Source organism: Odontesthes bonariensis, chromosome 7 (assembly GCF_027942865.1).
Source record: "Odontesthes bonariensis isolate fOdoBon6 chromosome 7, fOdoBon6.hap1, whole genome shotgun sequence".
NCBI lineage: Eukaryota > Metazoa > Chordata > Actinopteri > Atheriniformes > Atherinopsidae > Odontesthes > Odontesthes bonariensis.
In genome coordinates, this window is record NC_134512.1 from 38,163,300 (window position 1) to 38,186,736 (window position 23,437).

General features: G+C 45.9%; 1 protein-coding gene across 2 annotated transcripts in view; it reads right to left on the reverse strand.

Moving 5' to 3' along the window:
- Nucleotides 1-7,841: 7,841 nt before the first annotated feature.
- cmip (c-Maf inducing protein) overlaps nt 7,842-23,437 on the reverse strand; it is a 60,495-nt gene continuing 44,899 nt past the window's right edge. The window contains exons 12-21 of one of the 2 annotated variants that reach the window (XM_075470748.1): nt 19,948-19,974; nt 19,803-19,851; nt 19,609-19,716; nt 16,545-16,661; nt 15,648-15,788; nt 14,352-14,399; nt 14,118-14,264; nt 10,233-10,338; nt 10,082-10,152; nt 7,842-9,058 (exon numbers count right to left, since the gene is read on the reverse strand). In XM_075470748.1, coding sequence (XP_075326863.1) covers nt 9,005-9,058; nt 10,082-10,152; nt 10,233-10,338; nt 14,118-14,264; nt 14,352-14,399; nt 15,648-15,788; nt 16,545-16,661; nt 19,609-19,716; nt 19,803-19,851; nt 19,948-19,974 — 868 coding nt within the window. In that variant the 3' untranslated portion in view covers nt 7,842-9,004. The remainder of the gene's footprint in view (nt 9,059-10,081; nt 10,153-10,232; nt 10,339-14,117; nt 14,265-14,351; nt 14,400-15,647; nt 15,789-16,544; nt 16,662-19,608; nt 19,717-19,802; nt 19,852-19,947; nt 19,975-23,437) is intronic. The other variant, XM_075470749.1, reaches the window with a different exon arrangement.

Genomic DNA, 23,437 nt, shown 5'->3' on the forward strand with positions numbered 1-23,437 from the left:
TGAAAGTGCCATAACATTTGTTGTGCAAACACACTTTTAACATCAGCATCTTTCTGTAGTTTTTGAGTGAAGAGAAGAGGTTGAGTGAAGAGAAGAGGTTGTATTCGCAGGCTTTGGGTGCGTCTGTGCATGTTCAGCCAATGGATCGTGCGTGACGCGTAGCGCACAAAATCAGAGTTGGAAGGCAAGATACTGCGGCCCGCACGTCATATTTATCAGCGGGAAGTCGCCCACACATTCTGCCAATCGAAGCCTAGTCGTCATGGACACAAGGAAATTCTCTCAGAGGAGAGTCAGAAGCAACAAGGAGAGCTGAGCATGAAGTGGGGGGAGGTGACAGATTGGTTTTCACTTCTACCTATAGGCCGCTGCCATTTCTCACACCTAATACACAACGTTTGTATTTAGGCTGAAACAGCGTCTGCTTCCATGGCAAACACAATATCTGCCTTTTATAGCCCATTTACTGAACCACCTTAGGCATTATAAATGGGTAAAATGTGGGTAGGCTAGTTTAAAAGGCTACTCAATCAGGGGAATAACTTATCAGACCATATCAGCTGCTCTTAATTTAAGATTCTGAGTTTTTATTTTGCATTATTCCCTCTTGTAGAAGTATTTATTGACCGTGCCGCAGTAAGATGAAAACATGTTCAGTACCTGGACTGAAATATTGTTCATTATTTTGTTGCATCCTGTGTTTTTTTTTTAGTAATATGTCCTCTTATTAAAGGCTGACTTGATTATGTTTGATGAGCTACAGAAGGAGGAATAGAAAAGCTAAATGGCTGAACTCAAAAGCACACTGGAAAAAATGCCCCTCCAAAAATAAGTAAAAAAAACAACAAATAAAAGTCGTTTTTTGCTTGAAATAAGCAAAAAAAATCTGCCAATGGAACTAGTGAAAATCGGCTTGTCAAGATTTCTTGAAATAAAATGTGATATTTTGGACTTTTGAGATAAAAGTGATCTTGAAATTAGCTTAAAAACCGCTTCAAACGTCCAAATAAAGTTGTTTCATATGATATGTGACTCAAAACAATTTGTTTCAAGACTTTTTCATTTAACAAGATATTCCAGATGTATTGTCTTCAAACAAGTCCCTATATCTGGCTGAAATGGTGCTTGTTAGCCAGTTGTGTCTTATAGTAAGTGACATGAGATATTTTGACGAGAAATAAGACAAATATACTTGGTAAGACTTTGATTTTTTCCAGTGTGTCTTTATTTGCTTAGATAGCCTGTAGCTCTGTTAAACCTGTTGAGGTTCGTGCACATTTGAATAAATGTTCTTTAGGCTCATTTTGTGTATATAGTAAGGTGGTGTTGGTGGGGGGGTTCTGGCTGGGGGCCTGTGCCCCCGTACAGCTGCATGCCCAGCAGCGCCCCTGCTCTGTTGCATTTCACTGAGGATCCTCTGCCTCATCTTCATCAGAGATACGACTCTCACAGTCCTACGTTTACAACCCAGCAGTGACCGAACAGCGAGCTTAGAATGTAAGAAAAGGCCCGAGGAGAAATCCAACCGTGCACTGAACAGCTGCTGAAACGGTCCAGTGAACCATTCATCGGACGGATATAAGCTCGCACACTTTTATGTCTTTAAATTTCTTTTATTTCTTTAAACTGAGAGACCAGATGAAGCTGTTTCTCATGCTGCTCAGTCCATCCGTGACACTTCGTCTGCAGTAAAGTGGTCGTGTTGAGACATAAAAGTCACAAAGTCATGAACTCGTTGTGAAATGTGGTCACATCCTGACCTCACTTTCTTTTTCGAGCTAAATTCTTTTGAAATTTCCCCTGATTGGGAAATTTCTCAGCTGCTGGTGTGATTGCTTTAGAATTTCCAGCTGTCGGAGGGTTTAAAGCTGAGCTGTTCGTCTCTGTGTGGCCCTATGATGGACTGGGCACCCATCCAATGTGTACCCCACCTCTCGCCCAATGGCAGCTGGGACAGAGTCCAGCCCCCCCTGCAACCCTGAATTGCATTTATTGGGTACAGAAAATGGGTGGATGGCTGTAAAATCCCACTCTATATGAAAGGTGCACTGGAAAAAATGCCCCTCCAAAAATAAGTAAAAAAACAACAAATAAAAGACGTTTCTGTTTGAAATATGCAAAAAAATCTGCCAATGGAACTAGTCAAAATGGGCTTGTCAAGATTTCTTGAAATAAAATGTGATATTTGGGACTTTTGAGTTAAAAGTGATCTTGAAATTAGCTTAAAAACCTCTTCAAATGTAAAAAAAAAAGGTTGTTTCATATGAAATATGAATCAAAACAATTTGTTTTCAAGACTTTTTCATTTAACAAGATATTCCAGATGTTTTGTCTTCAAACAAGTCCCTATATCTGGCTGAAATGGTACTTGTTAGGCAGTTGTGTCTTATATTAAGTGTAATGAGATACTCAATGAGAAAAATATACTTGGTAAGATTTAGATTTTTTCCAGTGTGGAGGACTGAGGCTTTGGGGTCCTCATCGGGGCTCCAAGCTCGTCCATTTTATCTGCCGGTGACCTCACATTTCCCCTGAAGAAACGCTTTAACTCTCTTTCAACTTTTTCTCTATTTTCTTCCCTTCTTTGTATTCTAGAAAATCTCCTCTTCAGCTTAGCTGCTCCGGCGGGTTAACTCTATCGTTGCCATCGTTACGCAGAATGTCTCAGAAGTCTGTGTTCTGCAGCAGGTTGAATTCATCACAGATATTACAGTTAGGCCTGGGCAACGATTAAAATGTTTAATCTAATTAATCACGATTAATCGCATTTGTACGCAGTTTTTATGTAGAAGCCTCGCTCCACTGTCTGTTTCCTTGAATGACTTGCTGCTATCAGTTGTGTGTTTTACCTTTAAGTGATATTTTAGACTGGAACTACTACGCTGAGAAGACAATTCAACTTGGCTGTGTTTACAGATGACTTTGGTTCTGTCGACTCCGCCGTCTGGAAGAACTTTAACATGAAAATGGCCGAGTAAAAGTTCCGTACCCTTCTCCATGTTTGGTGGATCCGCCGATTACTTTCTTTTCCTGTTCCACAGCAGACAGCAACAGACTTTTACAAAATAAAAGCCTGTGAGCAACTGACTTTTACAAAATAAAAGCCTGTGAGCAGCAGACTTTTACAATAATAAAATAAATAATAAAACAGGGGTGGTCCGTGGCGTAGTGGGCTGAGCAGGCGCCCCATGTACAGAGGCTATAGTCCTCGCTGCAGCTGGTTTGAGTCCCGCATCGGACGGCCCTGTGCTGCGTGTCGTTCCCCCTCTCTCTGCCCCCTGCTTCCTGTCTCTCTGAACTTTCCATTAAAGGCACGAAAGCCCCAATTTTTTTTTTTAAAAACTTGCGTTAATGTGCGATAAAATATTTAACGAGTTAACGCAATAATAACGAGTTAACTCATCCAGCGCTACTTAACATATTAATATCACAGCTGATAGTCTCTGAGTGAGGTTGTTGGATGGATGAGCTGTACTCAGATGTTCGTCTGTACTTTGGATTTTTACGATAATAAAATAAATAATAAACCCTGCAATAATGCGCGATAAAGTATTCATTGGCGTTAAATAATTAATGCGTTAACGCGATAATAACGAGTTAACTTGCCCAGCGCTAATTGTAACATCTAAACTCAATTCAGCTTCTCTGTTATCAACCTTTTGTGTGTTCTGTGATGGTTAAAAATAAATTAGTCTCCTGGAAAGACGTAAAAAAAAAATTAAAAAAAAAAAAAGCACACGAGGACACCCAACTGAAACATATTCACAGACAATTTATTTTTGAATGAAACTATTTCACATCATAGTTGTTATTTTTCCTCTCAAAGATCTTTTGAATTTTTTTTATTACAACAGCCACAGAGCAGCAGCAGCAGCAATAATAATAATAATAATAATAATAATATTAATGATAACAACCCAGCAGGAGAAGCAGATCAATGCGCCTGAAAAAAAGAGAGCAACACGATGGGCACCCCTCCTCCAGCTGCAGACACATTTCACCACAGGGAACGGGACACCTTCCGTCCGTCCGTCTTCAGTCAGCCACAGCTGTCAGGATGTGCCTCATCTGGCTGTTTTCCTTCCATTACAACCACCACAGCTGCACGCGACTCGGACGTTAGCAGAAACTCTTTACAGTTTGCGAAAAAAAGAAAAAAAGAGAGGGAGATGACATACGAGGGGGGAGGAAAGCGCAGTGAGCTCCACAGGATACCGAACAGGAGAGGCGTCTCTACCCAACCATTCTACAGTTACACTAAAACCAGCTCAGGCTCACAGTCTGGACAAGCGGCAGCTCAACATTCTGTAAAGGAATAGTTCTGGAAAATACGCCCGCTTGCTTTAAAAAGCAGGTTAAAAAGAGATCCGACCCCCAATGTCTGCGTGATGAGTAGAAGCTGCAGCCAGCAGCTGGTTAGCTGAGCCATGACAGGTTTAAACTCTACGGTACTGGCCTGAATGTAAGGGGGGGGGGGGGGGGGGGCTGCTCTGTATCAGCCCCTTCCAAGCCTCAGGTGTTTACCAGAGATGGGACCAAGTCACACATGTGCAAGTCTCAAGTCTTAGCTTTCAAGTCCCATGTAATTTTTTCTTGGTAAAGTCAAAGTAAAGTCACCTTATTATTGCAATTTTACCTGCAGAATCTGATCTTAATAAAGTGAAAACACAAAGATATACGTAACTGTCAGTAAACATCATTGGCCAATGTGCCCAACCTGTCCACCCCGTATCATATCAAGCTAATGTTAGCTAACTACCGGCTAGGCTAACAGGATAATATTAGCTAATATGACGAGCACTTACTGGTCAGAATGGATCTTTAAATGAGGAACAAAGTTGGAAGTTATGCTAGCTGCTTAACACTCAAGTCATTCAAGTCATCGTGTCTCAAGTCAAGTGCCGAGTCTTTAACTTCCAAGTCCGAGTCGAGTTTTAAGTCCTTTGTTTTTTGTCAAGTCAAGTCACAAGTCATTAAAACAGCGACTCGAGTCGACTTGAGTCCCCATCTCTGGTGTTTACCTCCACTGAAGCTTGTGGAACTACACCTTTTTGTAGTTTCCTCCCCAGTGGAGAGCGGTTACTTCCATGGGTCTGACTATCTTCATGAGCATTTCCATCCAGCTGATTTTGCAGCAGATTTCTGTCTACTGATTAAAACTCCCATTTAAAAAGGTGAAACTAACAGAAAACTGCTTTTATAGCTCCTCCTCCTCCTCTGACTGGAGAATTAGCTCCGCCCACTGTTGACCCGATGGCACCGGACGGAATCGGGCGTTCACACTTCAGTTGATTTTCTGGCTGAAATTTGCACATTTGGATGGAAACTGGCTGCTGGGAATTTGTCAATCAACACTTTCCACTTTGGTTTGAGGTAAATAAAGACTTCAAATGTGATTTAAAAGTTGTTTGTTGGAGGGTTTTGGATCACAGTTTCTCCCCGTCTTTAAGCTAAGCTAAGCTAACTGGCTGCTGGCTGTACTATAAACAATAAAATGATATTTTAGAATTGCTTTCCTTATCGATAACTCTATAAAAACTAAAGTATATTTCCCAGATGAAAGCTGTTCCTTTAAAACATTCACACTTAAAAAAAAACAAAAAAAACATCGGGGATAAAATGAAACTACAGTAAAGTCAGACATCAGCTCACTGACGTGTGGAACGACCAACTTTATTTAAAAAGGATTATGTCAGTCAGTGTGTTCCACATCTGATATGATTATCTGAACAACATTCTTGAGAAAACAAGAACTATTAGCATTTTCATATAAAAATGGCCACATATAAATGAATAAGTCTCAGCTACAGTCAAAAAGGTGCCAAGTGTGATTGGCTTCTTAGAAAATCAATATCTATCACACCTGAACAGCCTCGACCAATAGGTGCACGGGCAGATCCTGGCATGAAAACTGTTGAATAGGATCTCTCCACTTCAGTCTTTAACCTCGGCGAGATAGTGATCAAACCCTTTATCATATTTCAAAGCTTTTATAAAACAAAAATTACAAAATAAAAAAATATTAGACGACGCAGCGACATGTACGTGCAAAAAAAAGACGAACACAGGAAACACGTCTTCGATTAAACCGATCAAATCAAAGAAACACTGGAAACCGAGAAGATTAGATGCATTGAAAACAGTTTTTTAGATTACAGTGCACTTTGTGTGGAAAGAACCAAAAAAAAACAGAACCACACACACGTTAAGATGAAGGCAACAGCAGCCCGTCGATAAAAGCAGGCTGAGAAACACAAAAAAGGAATAAGAGAGGGCGAATACCGCTATATACACGTGTATGTACATCAGACAGGATATGAAAGAGAGCACGATGTCCTAAAGCGAGACCCGAAGACGGTCGAACATCCCCCGAGTCTGCAGGCCAAACAGAAGCTGTCATGGCACCCAATAAATAGGAAACAAAGCATCTCGTGGACGGCGTCCTGTCCTGTGATTGGACAAAACATCAGGAGCATTCTGCAGGTCGACACCAATAAATTACACAGATGGATGGATGCAGTCGGACTCGTGTTTAAAAGACAAAAATCCACCCAGAGCTTGTGTGGACGGGGAGGAAAAAGCGTCCGACAGGCCTGCAGCGAGTCCGGGCAGTCACTGCAGGGTGGGCAGTGTTGCCGGGGGCAACGCCGAGAGGGAATGTAGCGCACACGCCTCCTCCAATCGTTTGTCCCTTTGTAGCACGTGGAGATGGAACATGTTCATCAATTCTGTCCCATCTGCTGACGAGGATTAAAAAGTCTAAAAAGTGTCCGTTCCGTCCCCGTGTTGTAGCAGAGTATAAACACAGCAGAGCGTCTGAAAACAGGAGGTGTGAGAGTAGAAAGAGGGCGTGTCCACAAGAGGCCCTGCGAGCCGTCACCGGACCCCAGACACACGAACGGCGTCTGCGTTTCTGCACCGGTTGGGACGGAAACGCTTCGTTTCTGCACCAGTTGGGACGGAAACGCTTCGTTTCTGCACCGGTTGGGACGGAAACGCTTCGTTTCTGCACCAGTTGGGACGGAAACGTTGCGTTTCTGCACCGGTTGGGACGGAAACGCTTCGTTTCTGCACCGGTTGGGACAAAAACGCTTCGTTTCTGCACCGGTTGGGACGAAAACGCTTCGTTTCTGCACCGGTTGGGACGGAAACGCTGCGTTTCTGCACCAGTTGGGACGAAAACGCTTCGTTTCTGCACCGGTTGGGACGGAAACGTTGCGTTTCTGCACCAGTTGGGACGGAAACGCTGCGTTTCTGCACCGGTTGGGACGAAAACGCTTCGTTTCTGCACCGGTTGGGACGGAAACGTTGCGTTTCTGCACCAGTTGGGACGGAAACGCTGCGTTTCTGCACCGGTTGGGACGGAAACGCTGCGTTTCTGCACCGGTTGGGACGGAAACGCTGCGTTTCTGCACCGGTTGGGACGGAAACGTTGCGTTTCTGCACCGGTTGGGACGGAAACGCTGCGTTTCTGCACCAGTTGGGACGAAAACGCTGCGTTTCTGAACCGGTTGGGACGGAAACGCTGCGTTTCTGCACCGGTTGGGACGGAAACGTTGCGTTTCTGCACCAGTTGGGACGGAAACGCTGCGTTTCTGCACCGGTTGGGACGAAAACGCTGCGTTTCTGAACCGGTTGGGACGGAAACGCTGCGTTTCTGCACCGGTTGGGACGGAAACGCTGCGTTTCTGCACCGGTTGGGACGGAAACGCTTCGTTTCTGCACCGGTTGGGACGGAAACGTTGCGTTTCTGCACCAGTTGGGACGGAAACGCCGCGTTTCTGCACCGGTTGGGACGGAAACGCTGCGTTTCTGCACCGGTTGGGACGGAAACGCTTCGTTTCTGCACCAGTTGGGACGGATACGCTGCGTTTCTGCACCAGTTGGGATGGAAACGCCGCTCACGCTGGCCGGATGACACACGGTCGATCAACGGTGGAACTCAGCGAGGATGTTTGGCAGGCATCCTCTCTTTGTTTCCAAACGGTCCAAAGCAGAGCCAGAAAAGTAGCGGAGGATATGAAAATATACAACTCTCAGCTGGTGAAGGGGCGTGGCTTACAGGTCGTCGCCATGGCGTCGAACGGAGAACTCCGTAAGTGGCTGTTTGTCCTTGTTGGCATTGCAAAAAAAAAAAAAAAAAAAGGACTCCATCAGTGTGAGGAGAAAATCCAGGAGAGAAAGGAGGCTTGAACATAAATACGAGGCAGTCCCAGACCACCCAGCTGCTGCTACACACCGGTCCTGTTCATGGTGGTGGGAGTCATCGTCAGTATGTACACCCAAAGGAAAGGAAAACGCTGCCATGGCCATTTTACTTCCTCCAAAAATGTCATCAGACAGGGTCGTCTTCATATATGTTTTATATAGAAACACACGTAATATGAAAGCACAGATGTCTGGAAAAATATGTTAATTCAAGTTGATTAAAAACCTTTTTTTTCCTCCTTTTGCGTGCGTTGTGTGTGAGGTGTAGGCACTGTCTTCCTTTCTCAGAGGCGGAGCCTCGTTTTCCCAATGACAGACTTGAAAAGGCTGGAACCTGAAAGCCGGAGCCGAAGGGCTACGTCGTGGATCGGATCAGAGATGATCGGGAATGTGAACTGCTGTATTCAGCCGGCATCTCACCAGGGCAAAAAAAACAGGGAGGAATATTCCTCAGCGATGGGAGGGAAACTCCGGAGAGGCAGGCGGAGATCGGGTGGGAGAAACACCCAGAGCGTGTTTGAACAAGACAGAAAAGGGACCCGGTGCAGTCACAATACAGCAGGTCCGAAATGTTCTCTGACGTTGGTAAAAAGAAGCGAAGGATGAGGTCCGTGGAGCCGAGAAAAGCTCCTCCTCAGAGGGTAACAGGTGAGATGAGGGGGTCCTGAAGCCAGGACGGGGGGTGGCATTCCCGGCCTGATGATGCCGTTGATGCTGGTGTGTGTGTGTGTGTGTGTGTGTGTGTGTGTGTGTGTGTGTGTGTTATCATGCATGAGGGCTGAGGCACCGTGGACGATCACCAGGCCTCCGTGTACCGAACATCAACGTCTTTCAGGTTGGGCAGTTTGGCCTGCACAGAAACACACAGAGAACACGCATGTGAGGCAGCTTTATCTGTGCGGCACAATCCAACAACAAGGTGATTCAAAGTGCTTTAAAACAGTAGAAATAAAAAGCAGGATTTAAATTTTAAACAAAAAAGAAAGAAATAAGTACAATAGATAAAATCTGATAGAATCAGGAGTTAAAATGTGATTAAGTTTTGAAACTCGAGCTTCAGATTTGGAGCTTTATTCAAACAAAGCTGAAAATAGGTGTTTCTTCAACCTGGATACTAGACGCATACTAGATTCTCCTAAATGTTGGGTATGCATCATGAGGTTACTACTCATACTCAAACTACCCAAGATGCAACGTAACGTGACGTCGCCGATCGTCATTTCCTGTCAAAACAGCAGTTTCAAGTTAGCTACAACGAGGGTAGGTTCACTTCCTGTTTTCAAAACAAAAGCACCAATTGTATGGTAATGGCTTTCCCTATGACTTATGTTATTTTATCTTGTATTTTATTGCTTTCACTGTTCTTTTATTGTTTTTACTTTACTTTATTTATTACCTGCTGTAAAGCACTTTGGTACACCGTAAGGATTGTCTGTAAAGGGCTGTAAATAAATAAAGTACGTTTACATCGAAGCCTCATGTTTGTATCTGACTGGATGCTAAAAATAAATTTTTTTTAAAAAGGTTAAAACATTTATTTTCTCATGTGTCTATGCATGAAATCTGCACGATATCTTTGAACTTATCTGGACTGTTGCTTGTTTTTAAATTCATTTAAATGATTTCATTTGTTTCTCTTTATATTCTTTTATGTATTTTTAATGCTTCTTGCACTCCCTGCTGCAATGCTTTTATTTTATGAGAAGCACTTTGAACTGTTTGTACATGAAATGTGCTACAAATAAATTTGATTTGATTTGATAAAACAAGGTAAACTCCTGCGTCTTCTGCTGTGTGATACAAGCTCTAAAAGCTCTAAAAGCTGTAAAAGCTGTAAAAGCTGTAAAAGCTAATCTGGTTCGGTGTACGTTACCTTGAGGTCTTCGTATGTGTCGGCGGTGAGCTTGGTGCTGTTCATGTTCAGACTGCACAGACTCTTCATGGCTGAAACGACACGGTTAGTTACAGCATCATTCATCGGCACTTTATGTGGAGTTCAGCCATGTTTGTGCGTGTGCGCTTACAGCTGAGCGCCAGCAGACCGGCGTCGGTGACGGGGGTCTCACACAAGTTCAGAACCTGCAGACAGGCCAGGTGCTCGGACAACAACCTCAGTCCTGCGTCCCCAAACTGCAGAAGGAGACATGAGCGAGACCCGTGAGAGATCATGTGACCACACATGGGACGCGTTTCTGCACCAGTCGGGACGGAAACGCTTCGTTTCTGAACCAGTCGGGACGGAAACGCCGCGTTTCTGCACCAGTTGGAACGGAAACGCTTCGTTTCTGCACCAGTTGGGACGGAAACGCTTCGTTTCTGCACCAGTTGGGACGGAAACGCCGCGTTTCTGCACCGGTTGGGACGGAAACGCTGCGTTTCTGCACCAGTTGGAACGGAAACGCTTCGTTTCTGCACCAGTTGGGACGGAAACGCTTCGTTTCTGCACCAGTTGGGACGGAAACGCTTCGTTTCTGCACCAGTTGGAACGGAAACGCTTCGTTTCTGAACCAGTTGGGACGGAAACGCTTCGTTTCTGCACCAGTTGGGACAGAAACGCCGCGTTTCTGCACCGGTTGGGACGGAAACGCTTCGTTTCTGCACCGGTTGGGACGGAAACGCTTCGTTTCTGCACCGGTTGGGACGGAAACGCTTCGTTTCTGCACCAGTGGGGACGGAAACGCCGCGTTTCTGCACCAGTTGGGACGGAAACGCTTCGTTTCTGCACCAGTTGGGACGGAAACGCTGCGTTTCTGCACCAGTTGGAACGGAAACGCTTCGTTTCTGCACCGGTTGGAACGGAAACGCTTCGTTTCTGCACCGGTTGGGACGGAAACGCCGCGTTTCTGCACCGGTTGGGACGGAAACGCCGCGTTTCTGCACCGGTTGGGACGGAAACGCCGCGTTTCTGAACCGGTTGGGACGGAAACGCTGCGTTTCTGCACCGGTTGGGACGGAAACGCAGCGTTTCTGCACCGGTTGGGACGGAAACGCCGCGTTTCTGAACCGGTTGGGACGGAAACGCAGCGTTTCTGCACCGGTTGGGACGGAAACGCCGCGTTTCTGAACCAGTTGGGACGGAAACGCTGCGTTTCTGCACCGGTTGGAACGGAAACGCTTCGTTTCTGCACCGGTTGGGACGGAAACGCCGCGTTTCTGCACCGGTTGGGACGGAAACGCCGCGTTTCTGAACCAGTTGGGACGGAAACGCTGCGTTTCTGCACCGGTTGGGACGGAAACGCCGCGTTTCTGCACCGGTTGGGACGGAAACGCCGCGTTTCTGAACCGGTTGGGACGGAAACGCTGAGTTTCTGCACCAGTTGGGACGGAAACGCTGCGTTTCTGCACCAGTTGGAACGGAAACGCTGCGTTTCTGCACCAGTTGGAACGGAAACGCTTAGTTTCTGCACCAGTTGGAACGGAAACGCTTAGTTTCTGCACCGGTTGGGACGGAAACGCCGCGTTTCTGCACCGGTTGGGACGGAAACGCTTCGTTTCTGCACCAGTTGGGACGGAAACGCTTCGTTTCTGCACCAGTTGGGACGGAAACGCCTCGTTTCTGCACCAGTTGGGACGGAAACGCCTCGTTTCTGAACCAGTTGGGACGGAAACGCTTCGTTTCTGCACCAGTTGGGACGGAAACGCTTCGTTTCTGCACCAGTTGGGACGGAAACGCTTCGGTTCTGCACCAGTTGGGACGGAAACGCTTCGTTTCTGAACCGGTTGGGACGGAAACGCTTCGTTTCTGCACCAGTTGGGACGGAAACGCCTCGTTTCTGAACCAGTTGGGACGGAAACGCTTCGTTTCTGCACCAGTTGGGACGGAAACGCTTCGGTTCTGCACCAGTTGGGACGGAAACGCCGTGTTTCTGAACCAGTTGGGACGGAAACGCTTAGTTTCTGCACCAGTTGGGACGGAAACGCTTCGTTTCTGCACCAGTTGGGACGGAAACGCTTCGTTTCTGCACCGGTTGGGACGGAAACGCTTCGTTTCTGCACCAGTTGGGACGGAAACGCTGCGTTTCTGCACCAGTTGGGACGGAAACGCTTAGTTTCTGCACCAGTTGGGACGGAAACGCTTAGTTTCTGCACCAGTTGGGACGGAAACGCTTCGGTTCTGCACCGGTTGGGACGGAAACGCTTCGGTTCTGCACCGGTTGGGACGGAAACGCTTCGTTTCTGCACCGGTTGGGACGGAAACGCTTCGTTTCTGCACCGGTTGGGACGGAAACGCTTCGTTTCTGCACCAGTCGGGACGGAAACGCTTCGTTTCTGCACCAGTTGGGACGGAAACGCCGCGTTTCTGAACCAGTTGGGACGGAAACGCTGCGTTTCTGCACCAGTTGGAACGGAAACGCTTCGTTTCTGCACCGGTTGGGACGGAAACGCCGCGTTTCTGCACCGGTTGGGACGGAAACGCTTCGTTTCTGCACCAGTTGGGACGGAAACGCTTAGTTTCTGCACCAGTTGGGACGGAAACGCTTCGGTTCTGCACCGGTTGGGACGGAAACGCTTAGTTTCTGCACCAGTTGGGACGGAAACGCTGCGTTTCTGCACCGGTTGGGACGGAAACGCTTAGTTTCTGCACCAGTTGGGACGGAAACGCTTCGGTTCTGCACCGGTTGGGACGGAAACGCTTCGTTTCTGCACCAGTTGGGACGGAAACGCTTCGTTTCTGCACCAGTTGGGACGGAAACGCTTCGTTTCTGCACCAGTTGGGACGGAAACGCCGCGTTTCTGCACCAGTTGGGACGGAAACGCTTAGTTTCTGCACCAGTTGGGACGGAAACGCTTCGGTTCTGCACCAGTTGGGACGGAAACGCTTCGTTTCTGCACCGGTTGGGACGGAAACGCTTCGTTTCTGCACCAGTTGGGACGGAAACGCTTCGTTTCTGCACCGGTTGGGACGGAAACGCTTCGTTTCTGCACCAGTTGGGACGGAAACGCTTCGTTTCTGCACCGGTTGGAACGGAAACGCCGCGTTTCTGCACCGGTTGGAACGGAAACGCTTCGTTTCTGCACCGGTTGGGACGGAAACGCTTCGTTTCTGCACCAGTTGGGACGGAAACGCTTCGTTTCTGCACCAGTTGGGACGGAAACGCTTCGTTTCTGCACCGGTTGGGACGGAAACGCTTCGTTTCTGCACCAGTTGGGACGGAAACGCTTCGTTTCTGCACCAGTTGGGACGGAAACGCTTCGTTTCTGCACCGGTTGGGACGGAAACGCTTCGTTTCTGCACCGGTTGGAACGGAAACGCTTCGTTTCTGCACCGGTTGGGACGGAAACGCTTCGTTTCTGCACCGGTTGGGACGGAAACGCTTCGTTTCTGCACCGGTTGGGACGGAAACGCTTCGTTTCTGCACCGGTCGGGACGGAAACGCTTCGTTTCTGCACCGGTCGGGACGGAAACGCTTCGTTTCTGCACCGGTCGGGACGGAAACGCTTCGTTTCTGCACCGGTCGGGACGGAAACGCTTCGTTTCTGCACCGGTTGGGACGGAAACGCTTCGTTTCTGCATCAGTTGGGACGGAAACGCTTCGTTTCTGCACCAGTCGGGACGGAAACGCCGCGTTTCTGCACCAGTCGGGACGGAAACGCCGCGTTTCTGCACCAGTTGAGACGGAAACGCCGCGTTTCTGCACCAGTTGGGATGGAAATGCTGCGTGTCAGCACCAGTCGGGACGGAAACGCCGCGTTTCTTTACCAGTCGGGACGGAAACGCCGCGTTTCTGCACCAGTTGAGACGGAAACGCCGCGTTTCTGCACCAGTTGAGAGGGAAACGCCGCGTTTCTGCACCAGTTGAGACGGAAACGCCGCGTTTCTGCACCAGTTGGGATGGAAATGCTGCGTGTCAGCACCAGTCGGGACGGAAATGCTGCGTTTCTGCACCAGTTGGGTCGGCGCCATTTACCTGCGTGGACCAGAGGTTGAGCTGTTTGAGTGAAGGCAGCTTGATCAGCTGCTCAGCACAGGCACTGGTGACGTTGGTGAAGGCCAGGCTCAGGTTCTCCAGGTTCCCAAAAGAGCCCGAGCTCAACAGGCGGGCCAGATCTGCATCCTACAGCACGGAGGAGAGTTAGTGAAACGCTCGAGTGTTTTTACCCGCCGGCGTGAGGCGGGGCAGAGCGGCGGCGTGTGACCTCACCGTGGACTTGGAGGGCAGGGTCAGCCGGGTGGGGCCTCCTTTTCTTTGCTGGAGAGAAAGCAGAAACAGAAACATGGCGTCTGAGCAGAGGGCCGTGCAGGAAGGGTTTTCTGACACCAGGTGGCGCATGTGAGCAGCTGCAGGGGACATCTTAGACTGAAGTTTAAAGGAGCTTCACTGCACTCATTTAACCAAAGATAATAAGTTGGAAAGAGGTTCTGAACTGCACAGATGCGTATTAATCATTTACTTAACTCCCATCTATACATTCATTAAAGATATGTGCAATGTTATCGCTCCAAATACCAAGAAATTCCTCCAACAATCTGATAAAAACCACATTTATGGACTGGAAAAAAATCAAAGTCTTACCAAGTATATTCTCATTTCTAGTCAAAATATCTCATTACACTTAATATAAGACACAACTGCCTAACAAGCACTATTTCAGCCAGATATAGGGACTTGTTTGAAGACAATACATCTGGAATATCTTGTTAAATGAAAAAGTCTTGAAAACAAATTGTTTTGAGTCACATATCATATGAAACAAGCTTTTTTTTTACATTTGAAGAGGTTTTTAAGCTAATTTCAAGATCACTTTTATCTCAAAAGTCCTAAATATCACATCTTATTTCAAGAAATCTTGAAAAGCCGATTTTTCACTAGTTCCATTGGCAGATTTTTTTGCTTATTTCAAGCAAAAACGTCTTTTTTTCCAGTGTATTTTCTCTCCCTTCGTATTACTGCCTGCTGTGATACGAAGGGAGAGAAAATAGGGCCAAGCAATTGTGAGGTCAGACTTTCTCCTGGAGAACGATTTTGTGATGCAAATGTATTACTCTGTTGAACGCATATTGTTCTGAGAAGCAAAACGCTTTATTTTTTAAACCCCAGCCAACTAGCCGGACTACCTTCATCAACACCAAAACGAGGCTGGAACTCTGCTCACAGGACGCAGCAGGGGGGAAGAAGATGTTCAGAAATGATGTTGCTGATATGGGATGTTACACAGCTTCATGTCAGAAGAGGCGAACTGTCCCTTTAATCAGGAAGTAACAAACTCATCCTTTTGCTAATCAGGGTGAAACTGGTAATATGGGTGTTAAATCCGTAACCTCTGCGGCCACCATCGGAATGTTGGACCCACGCACCGACGATGACTCGCAGCCGGGCCGCATGCGTCAGCCACAGAAGAAGAATTCACTGGTAATGAGAAGCTGGTGACTGGATTTTTCTGCAGGCCTCAGTGTGTGCGATGACGTGACGGACGGGAGCGTTTGAGGAGGAACTCACCAGTTCTTTGAGCTCCCGCTGCCGGTCGCAGAGCTGCTCGTACATGCGGAAGCCCACCTGCGTGCTCTCCAGGGTGGAGATGATCTGCAGCTGGGTGTCTTTGTTCTCGATGATGTTGTACTCCAGCATCAGACACAGGATCTGCACACACGAGCAAACAATCGGCACTTTAAAACAGCCAATAGTTTATCACCCAGACGAGCTCTACGAGTTATATCCGTGACATAAACAGAAAGACCCTTCTGAGCAATCTATCATGGACATGGAACAGTTAAAAAAAAAAACACTGAGTGACCACAAAGTGATCCTAAAGCTCACAGAAAGATCACGAAATGGAAGAAAAATGACCAAAAAACACCACAAAGGGATCCTAAAGGTCACAGAAAATCACGAAATGGAAGAAAAATGACCAAAAAACACCACAAAGGGATCCTAAAGGTCACAGAAAATCACAAAATGGAAGAAAAATGACCAAAAAACACCACAAAGGGATCCTAAAGGTCACAGAAAATCACAAAATGGAAGAAAAATGACCAAAAAACACCACAAAGGGATCCTAAAGGTCACAGAAAAATCACGAAATGGAAGAAAAATGACCAAAAAAACACCACAAAGTGACACTAGATTAAGAAAAAAAGAAAGGAAAATAATAATAAATACAATTGATGCACGATATGATTAAATTAAGATTAAAAGACCACAAAAAGATGCAGACTGAGCAACATAGAACACAAAACTACAACTAATTAAGCAAAAAGTGACACAAAAAGCACTAAAAGTGTTTAACAGAGACTTTAAACAAATCCAAGAAGAGGCAGCGCTGGGGGGCCGCTGCTCCTCTGTAGGGGGGCCAAATAATGACCAAATAAGAGTTGGGAAGCATTAAAGGACACGCACCTCCACCATGGTCTGGTTTCCTCGCAGAGCCAGCAGCATGCAGGGGCCCAGCTTGTTCTCAGCCAGAGAAAGGAGGAACTTCTTGGTTTTATAGCAGGAGCCCATCAGGATGTGAACCTGGTTGGGACGAAGATGAGGGACAAAGATGAGGGTCATCAGCTCCGGTTTACAACGTGTGTGGCTGTGTTCCAAACCGCCTACTTCTCCTACTACTCATACTAACTTTCTGAGTTAGTATGCGAGTTTGAGTAAGCGAGAAGTTCCCGGATGCATACTAGATTCTCCGAAATGTTGGGTATGCATCATGAGGTTACTACTCATACTCAAACTACCCAAGATGCAACGTAACGGGACGTCGCCGATCGTCATTTCCTGTCAAACCGGCAGTTTCAAGCTAGCTACAACGAGGGTAGGTTCACTTCCTGTTTTCAAAACAAAAGCACCAATTGTATGGTAATGGCTTTCCCTATGATAAAAGGCAACGGGTATTTTATTTTGTGAAAATAACAGGAAGTGCGTTGCTCACTGCGGCTAGCTTTAGTAGCGCCGAATTCGTGGGAACAAAATTGTAAACAGCCGGTATTTTGTCAGGTTTTCAACACGTTGGGGATCTAAACGACTACTTTCTCTCCTGAAAATGTTTCAAATGTTGCTAAAGTTTACAGAGTTTAGAGCTTAAGGGAAATCAGCTTCAGGCCGGCTGATTTCGGCTCAGGCAGGAGCGAGATGCATTGTGGGTAAACGCTCTGCATACTGTCTGATCGATGAGTATGCAGTATTGAAGTATGTAGTATGTAGTATGCAGTATGCAGTATGTAGTATGTAGTATGCAGTATGTAGTATGCGGTATGTAGTATGCGGTATGTAGTATGCAGTATGTAATATGTAGTATGCAGTATGTAGTATGCAGTATGTAGTATGCAGTATGTAGTATGCAGTATGCAGTATGCAGTATGTAGTATGCAGTATATAGTATGTAGTATGTAGTATGTAGTATGCAGTATGTAGTATGTAGTATGTAGTACGTAGTATGCAGTATGCAGTATGTAGTATGTAGTATGTAGTATGCAGTATGTAGTATGTAGTATGGAGTATGGAGTATGTAGTACGTAGTATGCAGTATGCAGTATGTAGTATCCACTATTGAAGTATGCAGTATGCAGTATGTAGTATGGAGTATGTAGTATGTAGTATGTAGTATGCAGTATGTAGTATGTAGTATGCAGTATGTAGTATGTTGTATGCAGTATGTAGTATCCACTATTGAAGTATGTAGTATGCAGTATGCAGTATGTAGTATGGAGTATGTAGTATGTAGTATGGAGTATGTAGTATGCAGTATGCAGTATGCAGTATGTAGTATGTAGTATGCAGTATGTAGTATCCACTATTGAAGTATGTAGTATGCAGTATGTAGTATGTAGTATGGAGTATGTAGTATGTAGTATCCAGTATTGAAGTATGTAGTATGTAGTATGCAGTATGTAGTATGCAGTATATAGTATGCAGTGTGCAGTATGCAGTATGTAGTATGCAGTAGGTAGTATGTAGTATGCAGTATGTAGTATGTAGTATGGAGTATGTAGTATCCAGTATTGAAGTATGTAGTATGTAGTATGCAGTATGTAGTACGTAGTATGCAGTATGCAGTATGTAGTATGCAGTAGGTAGTATGTAGTATGTAGTATGCAGTAGGTAGTATGTAGTATGCAGTATGTAGTATGTAGTATGCAGTATGCAGTATGTAGTAGGTAGTATGCAGTATGCAGTATGCAGTATGGAGTATGTAGTATGTAGTATGCAGTATGCAGTATGTAGTAGGTAGAATGCAGTATGGAGTATGTAGTATGTAGTGTGTAGTGTGTAGTATGTAGTATGCAGTATGTAGTATGCAGTATGTAGTGTGCAGTATGCAGTATGCAGTAGGTAGTATGTAGTATGTAGTATGCAGTATGTAGTATGTAGTATGTAGTATGTAGTGTGCAGTATGCAGTATGTAGTATGTAGTATGTAGTGTGCAGTATGCAGTATGTAGTATGTAGTATGTAGTATGTAGTGTGCAGTATGCAGTATGCAGTAGGTAGTATGCAGTATGGAGTATGTAGTATGTAGTATGCAGTATGTAGTAGGTAGTATGCAGTATGGAGTATGTAGTATGTAGTATGCAGTATGTAGTATGTAGTATGTAGTGTGCAGTATGCAGTATGCAGTAGGTAGTATGTAGTATGTAGTATGCAGTATGTAGTATGTAGTGTGCAGTATGCAGTATGTAGTATGTAGTATGTAGTATGTAGTGTGCAGTATGCAGTATGCAGTAGGTAGTATGCAGTATGGAGTATGTAGTATGTAGTATGCAGTATGCAGTAGGTAGTATGCAGTATGGAGTATGTAGTATGCAGTATGTAGTATGTAGTATGTAGTGTGCAGTATGCAGTATGCAGTAGGTAGTATGTAGTATGTAGTGTGCAGTATGCAGTATGTAGTATGCAGTATGTAGTATGTAGTATGTAGTATGTAGTGTGCAGTATGCAGTATGTAGTATGTAGTATGCAGTATGTAGTATGTAGTATGCAGTATGTAGTATGTAGTATGTAGTATGTAGTGTGCAGTATGCAGTATGCAGTATGTAGTATGTAGTATGTAGTATGTAGTGTGCAGTATGCAGTATGTAGTATGTAGTATGTAGTATGCAGTATGTAGTATGTAGTGTGCAGTATGCAGTATGTAGTATGTAGTATGTAGTGTGCAGTATGCAGTATGTAGTATGTAGTATGCAGTATGTAGTATGTAGTATGTAGTGTGCAGTATGCAGTATGCAGTATGTAGTATGTAGTGTGCAGTATGCAGTAGGTAGTATGCAGTATGTAGTATGTAGTGTGCAGTATGCAGTATGTAGTATGTAGTATGTAGTATGTAGTATGTAGTATGTAGTGTGCAGTATGCAGTATGTAGTATGTAGTATGTAGTATGTAGTATGCAGTATGTAGTAGGTAGTATGTAGTATGTAGTATGCAGTATCGAACACAGCCTGCGTGTGCGTGTGTGTGCGTGCGTGCACGCTCACCATGCTGGCGAACAGCTCCCCGTCGTCATCACAGGCCACGCCTCCTGGACTGTAGAGCTGGAACCAGCCGTCTTTACCTGAGCGCACACTGAGGAGGCAGGAGTGCACCTGGACACCACGCAGACGCACACGGGTGTCAGCTTCTCCGTTTCAAGGTGAAATCTTTTTTTATTGTTGAAGTATCGAACACTCACCTCCTGCCTGGGGTCCTCCGCAAACCTCTGGATGACGTATTTCAGCTCCCTGCGGGGGGAAAGAGACGCAGAAACACAGACATCAGGTCACCTCACAAGCCGGCTGCATCAGCGCCGAACGGCTCGTGGCAAATCGGGTACTTACTTTGTGAATTTGGCGTGTGCGAGAGCTCTGCGGGGAGGAGAGACAAACAGATGTGAGACATCAGCCAATCAAAGAGAACAGTTTCTGTGCTTTTCTCATCTGAGAGCTCAGGTCGGAGGTTCCTGAAATCCATTGTGTTTCAGTCTAATGATAAAACAACATCTGGACAGTCGGTCTTCAACATGTTAATATCTTAAAAGCATCATAAACATGTCCAGCAGCAATAAGAAGAAGCTGTGCCACAAACTGCTTCGAACTGACCAAAAAAAAATCAGATGAGTCAACAAAAGGTGCTGAAGTACCAAAGTAGACGATCGATGAGCACAAAGAAAAGGAAAAAGTGACGTAAAGATATAAGAAAATAACACAAAGACACTTAAATGGAAAGAAAATAACTTAATATTAGGGCTGGGCAACGATTAAAATGTTTAATCTAATTAATCACATGATTTCCCTGATTAATCGCGATTAATCGCATTTGTACGCAGAATCCAAAAATGAATCCAAAAGTAGCGTATAGCTTTTAGCATTTAGCTTTATTTTAAATGTGCTGCCATATGAATGAAAGTGCCATAACATTTGTTGTGCAAACACACTTTTAACATCAGCATCTTTCTGTAGTTTTTATGTAGAAGCCTCGCTCCACTGTCTGTTTCCTTGAATGACTTGCTGCTATCAGTTGTGTGTTTTGCCTTTAAGTGATATTTTAGACTGGAACTACTACGCTGAGAAGACAATTCAACTTGGCAGTGTTTACAGATGACTTTGGTTCTGTCGACTCCGCCGTCTGGAAGAACTTTAAAATGAAAATGGCCGAGTAAAAGTTCCGTACCCTTCTCCATGTTTGGTGGATCCGCCGATTACTTTCTTTTCCTGTTCCACAGCAGACAGCAACAGACTTTTACAAAATAAAAGCCTGTGAGCAACAGACTTTTACAAAAACAAAATAAATAATAAAACAGGGGTGGTCCGTGGCGTAGTGGGCTGAGAAGGCGCTCCATGTACAGAGGCTACAGTCCTCGCTGCAGCTGGCCTACGGTTCAAGTCCCGCATCGGACGGCCCTGTGCTGCGTGTTGTTCCCCCTCTCTCTGCCCCCTGCTTCCTGTCTCTCTGAACTTTCCATTAAAAAGGCACAAAAGCCCCCCCAAAAGAAAAAAAAACCTGTGTTAATGTGCGATGAAATATTTATTGGCGTTAAATAATTAACGACTTAACTCGCCCAGCGCTACTTAAGATATTAATATTACAGCTGATAGTCTCTGAGTGAGGTTGTTGGACGGATGAGCTGTACTCAGATGTTCGTCTGTACTTTGGATTTAACACGTTTCATTTAAAATGAGGGAAAACTTTATTTTTTAATTCCGTTGTGTACAATTTGTCTGTTGCATAATGACAATAAAGCTTTCTATTCTATTCTATTAGTAAAATTATTTGCTTTTTATTGGCTTCATTTCCTTCTTCGTGTGAGAGGAAGAGCTGAGCGAAAGGCAAAGTGTGAAAGTGGTTTTTCTAACTTTTTTCACTATCCTTGTTTTCTCAGTTATATGTCTCATTAGTTGTGTTGTTTTTGCGTACTTTGTCTAGTGTGTTATCAGTTTACTTTAGTGTTTTGTCGTGTTTGTTGGGCGTGCTTCTCAGCACTGCTGGGAGGCCGCAATGGCGTCAGGCGGCTTCTCCGCGCTGACCAGGAAGCACGGCATCCGAGTTGGTGCCGGCTCCAGGTGCAGCGCGGAGGAGGTGGCGCTGGCTGTGGGCCAGGTTGTAGGGCACGGGTCGGTTAAATCCGCCGCCCGCATGAACAGCGCGGTTGTATTGTTCCTAGCGAAAGTGGAGCAGGTGCACAGCCTGGTGGAGGCGGGCATCACAGTAAATGGGCAGTTTGAGTCGGTGATGCCGCTAACACAGCCGGCAGTTAAGGTCACACTGTCCAACGTGCCTCCTTTCATAAGCGACGAGTTCCTCATCAAGGAGCTGTCTAAGCACGGTAAGGTGGTGTCACCCATTAGAAAAGTGCTGTCGGGCTGCAAGTCCCCGCTGCTGCGACATGTGCTGTCTCACCGCGGACAGCTGTTCCTCATTCCTCACAACAAGAATGAGGAGCTGGACTATCGCTTCCGTGTCCGTGTGGACGATTTCGAATATATTTTGTTTGTTTCCTCAACCACTGCCAAGTGTTTTGGCTGTGGCATGGAGGGGCATTTAATTAAAACCTGTCCCGGCCGCGCTGGGTCGGCCGCGGGGCCGGCTGCTCCCGCGGTGTCGTGGGCGGCGGTCGCTGCGGGCAGGGCCGGTGCGGCGGAGAAGGAGAGACACACGGGGGCTGCTGCGGAGTTGCGGGCTGATGAGGTGCAGGGCCAGGCTGAGGAAAACAGTGAGGTGAACGGTGAGAGAGAGGAGGTGGGAGGTGAACCGGGTGAGGTGGAAGAGGCAGGTAAGGCGGCGGGTGGGCTCTGCAAAGAGTCCGAGGTCGCTGAAGGCAGGGGTGGGGCAGTGATTTTAAATGTGGGGGTGTTCCAGGGGGGGCACATGAGCGCCACATCAAGCCCAGAGACACGACGCTGAAGTTGGCATCCGATTCGCAAATTAAATGGATAAGCATAAAGGGCCATTTCACTGCATTTTTGCATTTTGATCGTCCTAAACTAGGTCCAGTATGGAAACTACAATAGTTACACTGCTCAAATCTGGATGGAATTATGCTAAAGAAGCTTTAGATTTATTAAAACCTTGTTTAGGAGTTGTGAAACCTTTTTCTGATTTGTGAAAATGCAGAACAGGGCCATTTTACTGCATTTTTTTTTTGTATTCTCATCACCCTAAACTAGATCCTGTATGGAAACTACAATAGTTAGACTGCTCAAATCTGGATGGAATTATTCTAAAGAGGGCACAGAGTCTTTAAAACACATTGTATGTTGGTGCACTATGAGGGTGGGCAAACCGTTAATATAATCCATCCATGGGCCAAACAGGTTTACCTTTGGAAAATGTAGGAGGGGGGGGGGGGTGAAATCATCTTGCTGTAAAAGTGGGGGTGTCAAAACACCCCCATCCCCCACGGGTGCAACTCCCATGGCTGAAGGCCTGTGCGAAGTGGGAGAAATGAGCGAGGTGAGTAAAACGGGTGAGATAAGTGAAACGGGTGGGACACGTAAGGTGTGTGGGACAGGTGAGGTAAGTGAGCCAGGTAAGGTTAGCGAGCCAGGTAAGGTGAGTGAAACAGGTAAGGTGAGTGAAACAGGTAAGGTGAGTGAAACAGGTAAGGTGAGTGAAACAGGTAAGGTGAGTGAGCCAGGTAAGGTGAGTGAAACAGGTAAGGTGAGTGAGCCAGGTGAGGTGAGTGAAACAGGTGAGGTAAGTGAAACAGGTAAGGTAAGTAGGACAGGGGGGGTTAGAGGTGATGGTGAACAAAAGGGGGCTGGCACTGAGGAGAAGATGGAGCAGGAGGCTTCAGGTCCCTCAGCCAGGAGGAGTAAAAGGAAAAATGCT